Consider the following 18233-nt stretch of genomic DNA (forward strand, 5'->3'; position numbering starts at 1 on the left):
AAGCGGTGGTCGGTCAGGTGGCGAAATGAAGTCTGCTGGGGCCTGCCCGCATAACTGGGGGAAGTGCTCCGTCCTTTGCGAACCCGCAGCCCCCCGAGGGGCCCGCACGGAGGTGTGGGCCTCGCGGGAGATGATGCGGGGCGGACCGCCCGAGGCTGGGAACAGAGCAGGGAAAAGCCCCCACTGTGGTGAGTGCAGGGACCGCGGAACTGCCCGCTGCGGGGTCTGGCGCCAGACAGACAGCTTCCACACCAGGCTTTTTATACAACACAACTACCCTATTCCTACACTATATTTCCCACTTCTTCTGCCCTTTTCTAAATGTACACTCACTCGTGACAGTTCACAAACGTCATTTTACTTCTATAAATCAACTATGCTCGCCCTTTCTGACTCTTTTCTTGCATGTTCCCCCGTGTTCAGTTCCGAATCGAAACAGCCACACCTGTGTTTACTCTCGAAAACGCCTTCCACACAAAGATTCTCCCGCGACTCGACTAATATTCACAGATTTGCACGTTTCACTTCTTTCCACGAGCAAATCTGCTCTTCGCCTGCCCTCATTACATTCTGTCGCTCCGCAAATTAGTCCTCCCCGTTGCTTTTTACAGGCGTCCCACGCCAAATACTTATTGCTCCGCCTAACCAAACCCTGCCACCACGTCCCAAACTGAATTTGCCCCCAACACTCACCATTTGATGCTTCTAACCCCGCTCTACCTTCTTTTTCCGGCTCCTGCCTAACAGTTCTTCGCTGCTTACCGTTAGATCTGACTGAACCAACAAAACGCTAGTGACCCTGTTGCCTCTTCCAGTCCTCTGCCAAGGCACACAGTGTATTCGTGCCTCTCCACACTCAACTGCTAACCAAGGAGCCCCTCAGCCCTGGCTAACACAAATAGACCACAGTGTAAAGCCATAGCCCCTTACTTCCGATTCAGTGCACACTACTCGCCTAGTGCCTATGCAGCAACGTGGATCGCAACATTGTTCTGTGCTCATCAATGCAAGTAAGTACTTGAATATTTGCCTGCGCGTTCTGATGCGTATTAAAGCGGATACGTGGCAAGCGGCACTTCACCAAAGTTCCGCTAGTTCCCTCCAGCCTGTATGCTAGCCACGCGGCGTGCATGGATACAATCTCATTACCGACAGCGTGATGGGTGTATGCCTAGAAATAGTTGCGCTTTGTTGGATGTGCTCGACCGGCGGGTGTAGCGGCCCGCTGTGAACCAAGCGGTGGTCGGTCAGGTGGCGAAATGAAGTCTGCTGGGGCCTGCCCGCATAACTGGGGGAAGTGCTCCGTCCTTTGCGAACCCGCAGCCCCCCGAGGGGCCCGCACGGAGGTGTGGGCCTCGCGGGAGATGATGCGGGGCGGACCGCCCGAGGCTGGGAACAGAGCAGGGAAAAGCCCCCACTGTGGTGAGTGCAGGGACCGCGGAACTGCCCGCTGCGGGGTCTGGCGCCAGACAGACAGCTTCCACACCAGGCTTTTTATACAACACAACTACCCTATTCCTACACTATATTTCCCACTTCTTCTGCCCTTTTCTAAATGTACACTCACTCGTGACAGTTCACAAACGTCATTTTACTTCTATAAATCAACTATGCTCGCCCTTTCTGACTCTTTTCTTGCATGTTTCCCCGTGTTCAGTTCCGAATCGAAACAGCCACACCTGTGTTTACTCTCGAAAACGCCTTCCACACAAAGATTCTCCCGCGACTCGACTAATATTCACAGATTTGCACGTTTCACTTCTTTCTACGAGCAAATCTGCTCTTCGCCTGCCTTCATTACATTCTGTCGCTCCGCAAATTAGTCCTCCCCGTTGCTTTTTACAGGCGTCCCACGCCAAATACTTATTGCTCCGCCTAACCAAACCCTGCCACCACGTCCCAAACTGAATTTGCCCCCAACACTCACCATTTGATGCTTCTAACCCCGCTCTACCTTCTTTTTCCGGCTCCTGCCTAACAGTTCTTCGCTGCTTACCGTTAGATCTGACTGAACCAACAAAACGCTAGTGACCCTGTTGCCTCTTCCAGTCCTCTGCCAAGGCACACAGTGTATTCGTGCCTCTCCACACTCAACTGCTAACCAAGGAGCCCCTCAGCCCTGGCTAACACAAATAGACCACAGTGTAAAGCCATAGCCCCTTACTTCCGATTCAGTGCACACTACTCGCCTAGTGCCTATGCAGCAACGTGGATCGCAACATTGTTCTGTGCTCATCAATGCAAGTAAGTACTTGAATATTTGCCTGCGCGTTCTGATGCGTATTAAAGCGGATACGTGGCAAGCGGCACTTCACCAAAGTTCCGCTAGTTCCCTCCAGCCTGTATGCTAGCCGCGCGCCGTGCATGGATACAATCACATTACCGACAGCGTGATGGGTGTATGCCTAGAAATAGTTGCGCTTTGTTGGATGTGCTCGACCGGCGGGTGTAGCGGCCCGCTGTGAACCAAGCGGTGGTCGGTCAGGTGGCGAAATGAAGTCTGCTGGGGCCTGCCCGCATAACTGGGGGAAGTGCTTCGTCCTTTGCGAACCCGCAGCCCCCCGAGGGGCCCGCACGGAGGTGTGGGCCTCGCGGGAGATGATGCGGGGCGGACCGCCCGAGGCTGGGAACAGAGCAGGGAAAAGCCCCCACTGTGGTGAGTGCAGGGACCGCGGAACTGCCCGCTGCGGGGTCTGGCGCCAGACAGACAGCTTCCACACCAGGCTTTTTATACAACACAACTACCCTATTCCTACACTATATTTCCCACTTCTTCTGCCCTTTTCTAAATGTACACTCACTCGTGACAGTTCACAAACGTCATTTTACTTCTATAAATCAACTATGCTCGCCCTTTCTGACTCTTTTCTTGCATGTTTCCCCGTGTTCAGTTCCGAATCGAAACAGCCACACCTGTGTTTACTCTCGAAAACGCCTTCCACACAAAGATTCTCCCGCGACTCGACTAATATTCACAGATTTGCACGTTTCACTTCTTTCCACGAGCAAATCTGCTCTTCGCCTGCCCTCATTACATTCTGTCGCTCCGCAAATTAGTCCTCCCCGTTGCTTTTTACAGGCGTCCCACGCCAAATACTTATTGCTCCGCCTAACCAAACCCTGCCACCACGTCCCAAACTGAATTTGCCCCCAACACTCACCATTTGATGCTTCTAACCCCGCTCTACCTTCTTTTTCCGGCTCCTGCCTAACAGTTCTTCGCTGCTTACCGTTAGATCTGACTGAACCAACAAAACGCTAGTGACCCTGTTGCCTCTTCCAGTCCTCTGCCAAGGCACACAGTGTATTCGTGCCTCTCCACACTCAACTGCTAACCAAGGAGCCCCTCAGCCCTGGCTAACACAAATAGACCACAGTGTAAAGCCATAGCCCCTTACTTCCGATTCAGTGCACACTACTCGCCTAGTGCCTATGCAGCAACGTGGATCGCAACATTGTTCTGTGCTCATCAATGCAAGTAAGTACTTGAATATTTGCCTGCGCGTTCTGATGCGTATTAAAGCGGATACGTGGCAAGCGGCACTTCACCAAAGTTCCGCTAGTTCCCTCCAGCCTGTATGCTAGCCGCGCGCCGTGCATGGATACAATCACATTACCGACAGCGTGATGGGTGTATGCCTAGAAATAGTTGCGCTTTGTTGGATGTGCTCGACCGGCGGGTGTAGCGGCCCGCTGTGAACCAAGCGGTGGTCGGTCAGGTGGCGAAATGAAGTCTGTTGGGGCCTGCCCGCATAACTGGGGGAAGTGCTTCGTCCTTTGCGAACCCGCAGCCCCCCGAGGGGCCCGCACGGAGGTGTGGGCCTCGCGGGAGATGATGCGGGGCGGACCGCCCGAGGCTGGGAACAGAGCAGGGAAAAGCCCCCACTGTGGTGAGTGCAGGGACCGCGGAACTGCCCGCTGCGGGGTCTGGCGCCAGACAGACAGCTTCCACACCAGGCTTTTTATACAACACAACTACCCTATTCCTACACTATATTTCCCACTTCTTCTGCCCTTTTCTAAATGTACACTCACTCGTGACAGTTCACAAACGTCATTTTACTTCTATAAATCAACTATGCTCGCCCTTTCTGACTCTTTTCTTGCATGTTCCCCCGTGTTCAGTTCCGAATCGAAACAGCCACACCTGTGTTTACTCTCGAAAACGCCTTCCACACAAAGATTCTCCCGCGACTCGACTAATATTCACAGATTTGCACGTTTCACTTCTTTCCACGAGCAAATCTGCTCTTCGCCTGCCCTCATTACATTCTGTCGCTCCGCAAATTAGTCCTCCCCGTTGCTTTTTACAGGCGTCCCACGCCAAATACTTATTGCTCCGCCTAACCAAACCCTGCCACCACGTCCCAAACTGAATTTGCCCCCAACACTCACCATTTGATGCTTCTAACCCCGCTCTACCTTCTTTTTCCGGCTCCTGCCTAACAGTTCTTCGCTGCTTACCGTTAGATCTGACTGAACCAACAAAACGCTAGTGACCCTGTTGCCTCTTCCAGTCCTCTGCCAAGGCACACAGTGTATTCGTGCCTCTCCACACTCAACTGCTAACCAAGGAGCCCCTCAGCCCTGGCTAACACAAATAGACCACAGTGTAAAGCCATAGCCCCTTACTTCCGATTCAGTGCACACTACTCGCCTAGTGCCTATGCAGCAACGTGGATCGCAACATTGTTCTGTGCTCATCAATGCAAGTAAGTACTTGAATATTTGCCTGCGCGTTCTGATGCGTATTAAAGCGGATACGTGGCAAGCGGCACTTCACCAAAGTTCCGCTAGTTCCCTCCAGCCTGTATGCTAGCCGCGCGCCGTGCATGGATACAATCACATTACCGACAGCGTGATGGGTGTATGCCTAGAAATAGTTGCGCTTTGTTGGATGTGCTCGACCGGCGGGTGTAGCGGCCCGCTGTGAACCAAGCGGTGGTCGGTCAGGTGGCGAAATGAAGTCTGCTGGGGCCTGCCCGCATAACTGGGGGAAGTGCTTCGTCCTTTGCGAACCCGCAGCCCCCCGAGGGGCCCGCACGGAGGTGTGGGCCTCGCGGGAGATGATGCGGGGCGGACCGCCCGAGGCTGGGAACAGAGCAGGGAAAAGCCCCCACTGTGGTGAGTGCAGGGACCGCGGAACTGCCCGCTGCGGGGTCTGGCGCCAGACAGACAGCTTCCACACCAGGCTTTTTATACAACACAACTACCCTATTCCTACACTATATTTCCCACTTCTTCTGCCCTTTTCTAAATGTACACTCACTCGTGACAGTTCACAAACGTCATTTTACTTCTATAAATCAACTATGCTCGCCCTTTCTGACTCTTTTCTTGCATGTTCCCCCGTGTTCAGTTCCGAATCGAAACAGCCACACCTGTGTTTACTCTCGAAAACGCCTTCCACACAAAGATTCTCCCGCGACTCGACTAATATTCACAGATTTGCACGTTTCACTTCTTTCGTCATTTTACTTCTATAAATCAACTATGCTCGCCCTTTCTGACTCTTTTCTTGCATGTTCCCCCGTGTTCAGTTCCGAATCGAAACAGCCACACCTGTGTTTACTCTCGAAAACGCCTTCCACACAAAGATTCTCCCGCGACTCGACTAATATTCACAGATTTGCACGTTTCACTTCTTTCCACGAGCAAATCTGCTCTTCGCCTGCCCTCATTACATTCTGTCGCTCCGCAAATTAGTCCTCCCCGTTGCTTTTTACAGGCGTCCCACGCCAAATACTTATTGCTCCGCCTAACCAAACCCTGCCACCACGTCCCAAACTGAATTTGCCCCCAACACTCACCATTTGATGCTTCTAACCCCGCTCTACCTTCTTTTTCCGGCTCCTGCCTAACAGTTCTTCGCTGCTTACCGTTAGATCTGACTGAACCAACAAAACGCTAGTGACCCTGTTGCCTCTTCCAGTCCTCTGCCAAGGCACACAGTGTATTCGTGCCTCTCCACACTCAACTGCTAACCAAGGAGCCCCTCAGCCCTGGCTAACACAAATAGACCACAGTGTAAAGCCATAGCCCCTTACTTCCGATTCAGTGCACACTACTCGCCTAGTGCCTATGCAGCAACGTGGATCGCAACATTGTTCTGTGCTCATCAATGCAAGTAAGTACTTGAATATTTGCCTGCGCGTTCTGATGCGTATTAAAGCGGGAACGTGGCAAGCGGCACTTCACCAAAGTTCCGTCAGTCCAGCCTGTATGCTAGCCACGCGGCGTGCATGGACACAATTACATAACCAACATCGTTGTTTGATTCCGTCTGGCTGCCCCACACCAATGTCTACCTTCGTAAATGCGCGCTAGGAATGCTACGGCCTTTGTGTGCCGTTATTGCAGCAGGAACAGGGTCAGCTGCAGTGGTCAGCAGGGCGCACTGCTGTGCAGCGCTCATAGGGGCCTCTCCTGACGCCTCTCAGTTTGCAAACTGCAAATCAAGAAACCATCTTGGTGCAAGAAACCAGCTTGGTGCTGCTGCAGTTGCTGCAGCTGCTTCAAAATAGCCGCGCATACAGAAGCTGCAGCAAGTTCTGCTACTGCTGTTACTTCTTATAAGCAGCAGCACCGCCTGCTGCTATGAATCACAGAAGACTCTGCTGAGCTCGTCGGCAGCAGCGGGAACTGGTACTACTTGTTGCAGCCTGAATCTGCTGCTCATCACGGCAAATTCAAGGCGCAGCAAGCAGCACGGAAGGCTACAGCGAGCTGCAATGACTGCAACATAAGCTGCAGCGAGCTGCACGCAACGGCAGCTGCGGCAGGTGCTGCATTGGACTAAAGCTTACAGCCAGCTCCGCTTCCTTGAAGGCAAGGGGGGTGGGGCTGTAGGTACATTTGGTCGATGATGTCTTCGTACATTTTTGTTACAACTTTCCTGCGTAGTTTTAGAGTGGCGGTCAGCTCACCGCCAGCGACTGAGAAGTCCACCGGCAGTACCCGCCAAGCCAGCACTCGCTGAGCCCTGCAGCAGCAGCAGCAAAGCAGATGCAGCATCAGCAAGAGATGCACCAGCAGCAGAAGAGGACATGCAGTAGCAGCTGCGGTTGACGTGAGTCGTTGGGAGATAGTGTCAGCGGGCACAGCCTACGCGTTGCCAGGCCGGCTCTAGAAGCTGAAGTGATAAATAAAATGTATGCGTTAAGCTAAGTAACAGCAGACGGCAGTCAACGAGGAGGCGAAAGGCGTCTGGCAGCAGCAACAGCAACAGCCTAGGCCCACCTAGAAACTGCACGTTTGTTGGCCCTCTCGAGCCCCTGTAAGACGAGTTTGTTGACTACGGGGTCTTCTGCTGCTTGGGCCGTTGTTTTGCTGGTGCTGCCCAGTGGCTCTATGACTCGCAGCACCTCTTCGGCCAGGACTTCCGTGGGGGCGTCATCTTTGTCTTTTTCTGTGTGCAGGCAGAGAAGCACCGACAGGAACTTCTTGCGGTCGCCCACCACCATACAGTTGGAAACGAAGGGCAGCTCCTGTCTTATAGTGCTCTCTATGAGGACGGGAGCAACATTTTCCCCGCCTGCTGTGATCAGCAGCTCCTTGGCCCTGCCAGTGATGAAGATGAATCCGTCTTTGTCGACTCGACCCAAGTCCCCAGAATGCAAGAAACCTTGCGGATCCACGGCCTCCATGGTAGCCTTATCGTCTCCCAAATAGCCCATGAATATGTTTCGTCCGCGAAAGCATATTTCCCCCTCGCCTTCACCGTTTGGGTTCAGAATGAGGGTGTCTGTGCCGGGCAGCGAATGGCCTATGCTGCCCACTTTGAACCTGCAGCGAAGCACAACCAACACCAGCACAGCAGCACAATAAGATAAAAGACGCTGATGAATACACGATAACCAGGAACAGCAGATTAGGCGCATGCTCCCAAATATGCATGCTCATACACGCATGCGTATCATGCGCGCGACTATGTATTTAGTCGCGAAAGCCAAAAATACATAGAAGTCAGAACACGAAACAGAGAAACAGTGTCTTCCCAAGTAAAAGGCTGAGACGGGACAAAAATACGTGACAGGAAAACCGATATACGGCGAAGAGCAGCGAACGGTGAAGAGGTTCAACGCGAGACAAGACAACCTCCAGATGAAGACAAATAGAACACGATTCCACAAGAAAGAGTCCGCAAGGCAGCAGCGAGTCAAGCACAAGACTGGCAAGACCATCCTCCAGTGGGAAATATCTATTCTGCCGTGGAGCTGACCATCCGGGGGAAGGCGCAATGAATGTTTGGGGGCCCGTGCTTTCGCTGAGCCCGTAGAGGGAGTTGATGGGCATGCCGAGAGAAAGGAAGTACTTCTGCGTCTCGGGGTCAATGGGGGCTGCGCAGCTGCCCCAAGCGTTGCACTTGTCGAAGCCTAGAGCCTTGCGCACCTGGTGCAGCACGAGCTTGTTGACAGGAGTGAAAGCCCAGGGGGCCCGCCGGCCCTCGAGAAGCGCGCAGGCTCCCTCATATCCGATTTCTTTGGCTGCAGTGGAGAGGCGGCGGCGCCAGTGGCTGCCCCTGGCCCCGAATTCCTTGAGCTTCTGTTCAATCTTTTCCCAAATCCGGGGCACCCCCAGAAACCAGGTGGGCCGCACCTTCAGCAGCGTGTACAGCAGCGTGCCCCGCAGCACGTCGGGGCGCGCGAAATAAACCGAAGTACCCATGATCAGGGGCGCCACGAGGTCCACTATTTGGGCCGCCACGTGAGACAGAGGCAGCAGCGAAACGATGCGGTCTTGGGGGCTGAGCGAGACGATCTGGGCCATGAGGCTGGCGGTCCAGGTCAGGTTGTCGTGAGAGAGCATCACCCCCTTGGGAGGACCAGTGGTCCCGCTGGTGTACACGATGCAGCAGCAGGCTCCCGGCTTCTGCCGCTCCATCCGAGCAGAAAGTGCACTTTCTTTCACAGCTCGGCCGGAAGCAAGAAAGTCGTCGAAAGACACGACAAGTCCGTCGCTTGCGAGGCTGGCGGGGATGCGGTCGCGGTACACCACGATCTGCTGCAGCACGCGGCTGCCTCCCGGCAGCAGCGGCGTCGCCTCCTGCCCCTGCTGCTGCTGCTGCTGCTGCAGCTGGTGCTCCCTGACTGCTAGCATCTTGTGCGCGTTCTCGAGCGAGTCAACAACGGCGATGAAGCACTGGGAGTGTTCGATCACATATTTGCATGCATCTTCATTGTTAGTGGTGTAAACGCCGACAGAAATCCCGCCAGATATGATGGTTCCGTAGAAAGAGATGGCCCAGGCCGGGGAGTTGCAGCCCATTATGGCCACGCGGCACAGCCGCGGGGCCCCCAGGTGCAGCAGTGCCTTTGCAAAGAAACATGCATCAGTCCAGTACCCAAACCAAGAGTAGCCGCACCACCCCGGCAGCAAGTTAGGAACATAAGAGGGAGGGCAAGCAGCCACGGGGGTGCTGCTCCCCTTAGGAAAGCAGACGCACTGGGTGCCTCCGTCATCGCCGTCTGCAGTAGGAGGCGCCGCTGCAGCTCCTGCGGAGGACCCGTTCCCGCTGCTGCTGCTCCCGTTCCCGCTGCTGCTGCTGCTGCTGCTCCCGTTCCCGCTGCTGCTGGTGCTGCTGCTGCTGCTGCTCGAGCACGGGTAGTGCGGCTCAAACAGCAGCGCCGGCTCGGAGCCAAAGCGACGCACGCAGTCCGCGAAAAACTCCACCACTGTCTGCGCAGGGATGGCAGCTGGGCCGCTGCCGCAGCAGAACGCAATAAGAAAGAATGAAATAATAAATAATTAACAAATTACCTTTTTTTCAAACAAATAGACCAACAAACAAGTGGGGAAAGTGAAAGACAAGAACGTGCAGAAACAACTCAAGCAGGCAGCATCACAAGGGGGCCAAAAAAGGCATTCGTTAGCTCAGCTAAAACTGGCAGCAGCAAACTGCTGCTAGCTCTGCTGCTGCAGCTGCTGCCTATGCTGCTGCACATCAAGCAAATGTTGCTGCTGATGAGAGCTGTCATAGCTGCTGCAGCTCGTGCTGCTGGTGCTGCCGCAAGCTACAGCTGCCGCTTTTGCACACGGCACATTTTATGCGGCCAAAGCCACAAGAAAGTACAGCGCATTAATAAGCACTGGCGTGGGCTGCAGGAGCAGAAGCGTTAGCCGTTGCTGCTGCTGCTGCTGCTGCGTGTCTTGCTGTTGCTGCTGAATCAAAAGGGGGGGCTAACCTTTCTGCTACCTTGACAGGAAGCTCGACATCTACGTCTGTGGTCCATACTAGATCTTTGCCTGCTTTGATTTTTTCCTTCAGCTCTGTAGACAAGGGCTCAACGTGCAGAGGGCGGCCGACCCCCAGCTGCTGCTGCTGCTGCTGCAGCGCAGCGTCTCTGTTGCGTAAGACCTGGTTGATAGACACCTGAATGTTGGTGGCCGTCGAAAAGTCCTTGCTCTCGTGAGGCTGAATGTATCTTCCTGGCACGGGCAGGGTGAGGCAGTCAATGGTAACGCCACTCATTGTCTGAGGGCTGCGGTGGCGCAGCTGCTGTGTTGAGGCAACTTGCTGATATCTGAGTCCGCCCTGCCGACAGGCGGGCGGGTTTGGCCTCAAGGAGAAGCCAGAGAGGCCCGCGCAGACAGCGAGCTGTCACGGCGGAATGGAAGCGACGGGCGATGCTGCCGCTGCGGCTGTCACTGCTGGTGTGTGGCTGCCGCTGCAGCTCTCCGGAACTTCCTAGGGTTCAACTTGTGAATGAGGCGCAGCAAAGGCACCTTTGCCGCGCCGGACCTTTGGCAAAGAGAATGAAGGATCTGCAGACGGACACTGCGTTGGAAGGCAGCAAGAATAGATGGCCGCGGGATCCCCTACAGTGGTGCTTGTACACCTAAGGAAAGAAAAAAGAGGGAATAAAAAGGGCTTTTAAGTCTATTGCTGCTGCTCGCCTGCTGTTTTCCGTGGAATTGTGCAGGGAGACGAAAGGGAGCCCAGGACTGACCGCCCTGATGCTGAAACACTACCGGCTAACTGCTCTCCGTGGTGGAGACCACCCATTGAGCTGTGAATGTCAGTTTCTGCTAAATGTCTAGTGTTTTGGTGAATATAAATTAATTCAAGTCAAACGCAGAGAAGACGCCACCAACTATGTGCCTACGCATAGCGTGATTTCTAGAGCTGCAATTGGCAGCGCCCTGAACAGCAGGCAAATGACGCCTTGCTGAAATATTTCAATCTCAGGTCTATAATATTTAAATCATTAAATAATGAGCTCCTCACTCACTTTCCATCAACCTACTTGACAGAAGAGCACAAGACACACCTGCCACTGTGTGTTTAAGTAGGTGCAATTTAAACGTGCACGGCGCTCATCCAGTGCAAACAGATTCGAGGTTATTCAGGAGAGCCTGAAACGAAGGGGGAAATCCTAAATTCAAAATAACTGTCGAAACTGCACAACTTCCTGGTGTTTTTCCCCTTATAAAACAAAGCCCATCTCTTGGAAGATGCATAAAGCCGCCATCCTGCTAGGTATGGTCCCAACCGGTCTCGAACCGGCGACCTTTCGGTTATTAGCCGAATGCTCTAACCAACTGAGCTATAGGACCCCGTGCGACATCTTCTTCTCGTAGTTGTCTTTGTCCGAAAAAGAAAAAAGCAACAAAACCCGTGCCCCCCGAAGTCTCCCTAGCCTTGCCGAAGCTAGATCAGGGAGGGCTGAGGAGGTATAAGTATACAGCGGGACACAGCCCATGCAAGTGATGGTACTTTCTGGTGCCTCTGTACTTAAAATATATTCACTGCTGTGGAATGCGCTGCACGTTTGCCGTCTGCACGACCGTTCGTGCACACTGGCATCAATTAATTACGCACATTCCAATGTAGATGAGCGCAGGACGGGTACTCGCCCGCCCCCAGCTCCGCTGCCAGGGTCTACGGATTCAATGAGCTTTGTTGCTGTATGACTGACTGCCGTTGTCGCTGCGATTGTTGCTGCTGCTTGTGCTGCTGCTGCGAATGTTGCTGCTGTTTCTTGCTTCGGGCGCCGCACCTTCTCCTGGTGCAAATACAGCACCATAGATGGCCCAAGAAGAGTTCATCTATAGAAAAAATGCTTCTGCAGGACAGATGAAGCCTTGGGAGATGAGACTGCTGCCATCCCACCAATATTTTCCGCGCTCTCTGTGTCTGCTCTTCTCTTTGGCAGCAGGTGCATCAGCAGCAGCAGCGGCTGGTGCCGCTGCCATTGCAGTAGGAGCCCTTGCGGCTGCGCAGTCTGCTGCTCGTTGCTTTGTGCTGCTGCTGCTGCTGCAGTTCGCAGTAGCACGACAAGAGCTAGCAACGTCGTTGCCGAAGGCGAGCGGCCGCTGCAACCACAGAGGGGCCAGCAGCAGCGAGCCCAAAGTTCCCGCTGCTAAGTTTACCCTCTCCAGCAGGGTGAGCGCCTGCGGCTGTCTGCAGAGGTAAACAAACCAAAAATCAATCGTTCTGGAAATCTCCGACTGCTTTCCCTGTGGACTCCAGCAACTGAGGGCCTGCTTGCCCGAGGAAAGACACAGCGCAGACATGCGAACTGCCGCCTGATACTCCACCTGCCTCTTGTTTTTCATTGAGTTTTCCTGCAGCTCTCTGGCCTCGCTGCTCCCACTGCTGCTGGCGGGGTCGCTGCTGCTGCTGGCAGCAGTGGCGCCAACAGCTGTAGCGCCAGCCGCCACCCCGGCCTTTTCCTCTCCCCCTAAAATGCCCTCTAGAGGCGCCTCCAATGGCCATTCTTCGGGAGGGCAGACTGAAGCTTCATCTTCCATTCTGGGTCCTTCGGAAGTGGCGGTGGCGGTGGCTGCTTCTTTGCGCGCCGCTGCTGCAGCAGCAGCTCGCGCCCTGGCCTTCAAGTTCATGGGCAGCGGCTCCTCACCGTCGTCGTCAAAGAGGAGAAAACGACTATGTTCCCTCTTCTTCTCTCTGCGCCCAGCCGCCATGGTGGACTGGGCACAGGGGCAGCACCACTGGTCATCTCGCGTGAGCTCCTGGCGGGTCCAGTGGGCCGCTGTGTCCCCTATCAACTCCAGCCTCTTGTGCGGAGGCGCGTCTCGAGAAGAACGCAACCGCCGCAGCTCCGGCCCGTTCTGTGTCTTGCTGCGGTGCTGCACCTCCAGCAGCGCCTGCACATCCAGCATCAAAGAGGCTTCAAACGCCGTCCACACGGACCCGTGGGGCCCCCCAGCGCCTGGTGGTATTCCATTTCCGCTGTCCGGGCCAAATGCAGCAGCCAGACACATTTCGGAATACCCAGGAATATATGTAGGGTGCGCGGCGGCGGGTCTCGGCAGCGGCGCCGCTGCTGCGAAATGAGGCAGCAACAAGACAGCAGCACAAAAAACACTCCGTGAAAGAATAGAACAAAGGGTATATGTCCTGCGATGCAAGGGATTATCAGCTACAGGTCTATGTACACGAAGAGTGCGCGAGGTCACTTTGAAAGTGAAAAAGTGGACATTTGTGTGTCACTCCTGTATGTGCGACTCACCAACAGACACAGGCCGCCGTCGCCCCTGTTTGTCTTGATGCAGGAGCGCTACTCCGTGCTGATTGTGCCGCAGACTTTGCTGCTGCTGCTGCTGCGCCTGCTGCTGCTGCTGCTGCTGCTGTTGACTCTGCTGCAATATCTGATAGTCCCGCTGCTGCTGCTGCTGCTGCTGCTGCTGCTGCTGCTCCCACAACTGTTGCTGGGTTGATAACACGCAGGTGGCTATGTGGCACCCAGTAGAGTCCCACGCCTCAGGCAAGTGGCTCGCTTCTGGAGCAAGCGCCATGGGGGCTAAGCGAGCAGCGCTGAACACAGCAGTGTGCTGCAGCAGCTGCAGCTGTGATATCTTTGTCGTGCGGCAGCGATAATGAGACACGCTATTCGCAAGAAGGTAAAACTCGAGAAACAATTGCAGTCAAGGCACAGGCCCGGTGCTGCCTGAAGTGCAGTGACTGCATCGATGCGGCAGTGATACACACCACGAAAGCCTACAGTGCCACACACAGGCTACTGAATTAGACTAAACCCCACACAAACAAACACACTCCTCCAGGAATATGGATTTGCTGAGTCGGAAAAGCCCTCCGAACATACGTGAGCCGTGGCAGCAGCTACTGCAGCGACAGCAGCAGCAGCTCAGCAGCCGGTGGACCAGCAAGGCCTAGCTAGTAAAGGATTCTGTTCGGGGGGGGCAACAGCTGCACCATTATATCACACAAACCAAATATTTCTTTTCTACAGTCAAAGTGAAGGAAGTGAAAAACAAATTGTGTCACCTTCCTCACAATACGCAGCATTTGGGGCCACCAAGGTTCGGTAAGTATGAGGCAGGTGTGCAACCTAGACCTGCTGTCTATGCCCTTTGCGCTTCCCTACGACTTAAATCACACGAAAATCAGTTTTTTAATTGACTCCTAAACCGTGTTTGATAGAAAGACAGCAACGGAGAGTTCATTTTCCAGCTAGATCCTCGCTAGACTCTGGCAGCCCACCTGGAAGCCTCTTACAGCAGTCGCGTCTATGCATCAATTCCCAGTACAGACGCTGAGTAGCGAAGAGGCTTCTGTCTCGTCCGTTTTCCATTCCAAAACATTAATTCAACTCTTCTGTCTCACACTGAAGATGATTAGAAGAAAGGAAAATCCTGGGAGCACCAGCTCGCCTCGGGTGGTGTGGCTCTCAATTTTGCAAGAAACGAAGCCTTGCCACCCAGGCTACAGGCAAACAAGCTTGATATTTAGGCAATACAAATAAGCAGCAATTGACCCACTGCGTGGGACATTGAACTTCGGCATGCAGTGCTGTGATCGCCCAGCTACCTGCGCAGTGCAGCTTGCAGAATTTCCTGCAGGCGACAGGCAGTGTAAGGGAACATCAGAATATGAGACACCACGGAAGGCGCCACAAGCCACACTCACTGGGAGCTAGCTGGGGTCCCTCAACTGCATGCATATACGTACACGCCAGGTGGATATTAATGAGAAGGATTAAGAGGAGGTACTGCTGGTGCGCTATTTGAGCCTTTCAAGGCAAACTGATGGCGCCCTATTTACCCCCGTAAACTGCATAGAAGGCGCCACCATGGCGCCCCGGCCCCGGCACTGGCTACACAGAAACCAAACTGTGCTAATTACCTTTCCCTTATATATCGACTAGAGCGTTAATTTGTTTTCTTTTGGTCCCAGTTGCGGGATTCTAGGGGAAGATGTTGGGTTTCAGAGTATAATAGTTCAAGTGCACCTATTGGCAAAGGCCGGGACCCTACGTATTCGCATCTGTGAGAGTGCAGTGTACCACATTTGAAGGGCACCTTTTGACGTACTATAACATAGACAAACAGACTAGGTGCTGTAAGCCGTAGCGCCAGTGGCCTTACTAACTCACTATTGGGAGCAACTGGGTCCACAAAGGCTAGTACAGCGCAAGAGTCTGAAATGCATTTAGTTGCTAGAGAAGGCTGAAATTAATGTTCAAAGCAGAGGAGGCTTTGAAATTTAGCCACAGCGAAGGTCCGCAGGAGCAAAAATTCGCGGCCAATACAGGCTCCTTTTGGGTCCCAAATGGGTCTATTTTGGAGTCCAACAGTGGTGCACAATGCTCGAAAGAAATTGGTTTATAAAGCAACGATTTCACTCACTAGCCTCACCAACAGTAGCTGGTCCCAAACACTAGAGAAGCCCTCTGCCGGCTAAAGGAACACAAGAGATGCTCGATAAAGGCGTTTAGTTTTTCACAATGTCTTTGAGTGAATATCCAGTTCAAGTTAGTGAGAGGGAATGAAGCTTGAGCTACCCGGTGAACCTATCCCACTCTCCCGCAGATCACGTTTCCCGCAGTGTCCTCTAAGGGAACGAGCTCTGCACTGGCAGCTAAGAACCATTCTAATTTGCTCTAGCTAGTTCTTAATTGCATTTGTTCTACAAACAGTGCATCTTGTGCACTTCACAGGGACTGCAAAGGCCGGTCGCTGCCAGTAAGTACAGGCGAGCCAAAAGCTAGGGCCTCACGGATAGCTCAGCCTCTAAGTGAGTCTCTGGAAGCCTTAATAAAAAGTTATTCTTTTATAGATCATCAATGTTATTGCGTTTAGAGCGAAAGTTGCCGCTTCTTCGCAGTGCAGCAAATCGCGAGTGCCCCTACTGTAAAGGTGTCCGGTGTATGAACGCGAGGCAGCAGAAACTCTGGTTCCACTAAGCTCACAGTCTACCCCTAACTTGACATTTTCTGGCCAGATCACCACATGCATGCAAGTCAGTGAGGTGTCAAAAGTTGAGAAAGAAGCTCTCGGCGGGACAAAGATCACTGGAATTTGCTGCAGCTTGGGGAAGCCGCAGTGGGTGCGACAATCAAATTGCTATTACTCTGCAGCTGCAGCGGGAGCAGCAAAGTGTCTCTGCTGCGCTGCACTTCCCCTGAGAATGCCTAATTTCCCTGTGAGAAGGAAAGGTGACGGGGGAGCCATCGGCAGCACCTGCAGCAACTTTTGCTGCTTCCCTTTGTTCCTGGGATAGCCTCAAACTCAGAAAGGTAGCGCTCTACTTACCTACTGGTTGGAGTGTACATACACTGAGCAGTCGGCAGTTCACAGAATGAAGCAGCTGGGATGCACCAGCAGCACCTGCTGCTGTCCTTGCTATTGGTGCCTTTGCTGCTTTTGCTGCCACTGCTGCTGACGCTGCAGTAAATCACTGGGAGTTTTCCTTCTCTGCAGCAGCCCGCCTTAGGAAGTCTGCTCTGTGTCTCTGTGCTGCTACTATCATTTCTGCTAAGAGCTCAGGGGCCCAGCTCTCTTCGCATAGGCGGGTTAGCAGCAGCAACACAGAAGTCTGAAGCCCCCCTCCGGCTGCTGCTGCTCCTCCAGGTGTTGCTGCTGCTGCTGCTGTCTTCTCATGTGAATCCCTAGCAGGCAGGAGGTGGCAAGCAACTTCGAGCAAGACACGAAAAGAGGCCCTGGCCCTTTCAAGATCATCGGCTGAAAATCCCCCTGCGCCGCATTCAGTTCCTGCTGCTGCTGCTGCTCTAGACCCTGCAGCTGCGGCTCCTGCAGCATGAGCTGGGGGGGGCCCGGGGAAGCCCATACTACAGTTGCCTTCCTATGCTGCTGGGCTGCGATGTCCTGGGGAATGCTGTTGCTCTTGAGAAGCACACAATCCTTTCTACAGGCGGCACTGAAAATATTGTTTCCGCCGCGTTCAACCCTGCTGCTGCTGCTCTTGCAGCTGCTGCTGCGGGGGCTGGAAGTGCCTCTTCTCTTTGCTGTGCGGTCAGGAACGCCTGCTGCTGCACGAGGTGGCAAAGGAGCATTAGGGCTGAGGTGTCTAGGCGTTCTGCTGCAGTGAGTGGAGGAGTAGCTGCTGCTTTTGCTGCTGCAGCGCGTGGAGGAGTCGCTGCTGCTTTTGCTGATGCACTCGTTCCTGATGCCGGATTTTGCTGCCGACTCTCAAGATACTGCAGTGTTCTCCCGTGCCAGCTGCCGAAACTTTTGCAGGAGGAAACAAATAATGTAGGATTTTATTTTGAGTTGTAACTCTTTTCGCTGTTGCTGCTGCTACTTCAGACGATCTGGTGGGTGGCACCACCTTTGCAGGGGCCCCTCTGCTGAGGGCCCCGAGGAACTGCCCTTAGCAAGGAGCCCCGGGGCCCCTTGCTTACCCTCGTTGGTTCTTCCTGCGTTACATTCTTAAAAACAAAGCCTAGTCATAACGAAAAAAAGAACAAATAGAAGCTGCATTTCAGCAGTGATAGCGGCAGCCGATGGAGCAGAAGGCGCTGTGCTGTGGTGGACCAAAGGATGCAGCAACGCCCTTCTGTGGATCCTGTTTTGCTCCGGCTGCTGCAGCTTCCATTCAGCCTTGAAGTTTGACATTTCGTTAAGTTGAACAGAAGCAGCAGAGGTGCGGCTGCTGCTCCGGCGCATGCAAACCCGCAAGTTACCACACGGGGAGCGCTGCTGGCGTCGCCAGCTGCTGCTGCACCTGTTGGCGCTCTTATTTCGCCTCTTATTGGCTTGGTAAAGGGCAGCAGCTTTCTTCGTAGCGACTTAGCCGCAGCGGCAACAGCATGGAGCGGCAGCAGCGACGCACAGCGTCAGCAACGGCAAAATGCAACAGCAGAAGCAGCAGGCAGTCGCCACATCAGCAACACTTTGCTGAGCCGATGCTGTGCCTCCAAACCTTGTAGGCAGCTCTGCAGCTGGCGGCTGCTGAGCAGCAAAACTTCGAACTGCAGCTCGGGGGAGTGGACTGTCTTGAATGCTGCAAA

General features: G+C 53.9%; 2 protein-coding genes across 2 annotated transcripts; both read right to left on the reverse strand.

Moving 5' to 3' along the window:
* Window positions 1-6795: 6795 nt before the first annotated feature.
* ETH_00019675 (very long-chain acyl-CoA synthetase, putative) lies at window positions 6796-10471 on the reverse strand (the record flags this gene model as incomplete). Its single annotated transcript, XM_013375795.1, has 4 exons — window positions 6796-6982; window positions 7240-7785; window positions 8222-9703; window positions 10185-10471. The coding sequence occupies 4 exons, from the start codon at window positions 10469-10471 to the stop codon at window positions 6796-6798; spliced, it is 2502 nt and encodes an 833-aa protein (XP_013231249.1).
* A 1577-nt stretch (window positions 10472-12048) lies between these two features.
* Window positions 12049-13758, reverse strand: ETH_00019680 (uncharacterized protein; the record flags this gene model as incomplete). The annotated part of the gene is made up of 2 exons (XM_013375796.1): window positions 12049-13286; window positions 13473-13758. The coding sequence occupies 2 exons, from the start codon at window positions 13756-13758 to the stop codon at window positions 12049-12051; spliced, it is 1524 nt and encodes a 507-aa protein (XP_013231250.1).
* Window positions 13759-18233: the final 4475 nt, after the last annotated feature.

This window comes from Eimeria tenella, genomic scaffold (assembly GCF_000499545.2).
Source record: "Eimeria tenella Houghton genomic scaffold, Eth_scaff3, whole genome shotgun sequence".
NCBI lineage: Eukaryota > Apicomplexa > Conoidasida > Eucoccidiorida > Eimeriidae > Eimeria > Eimeria tenella.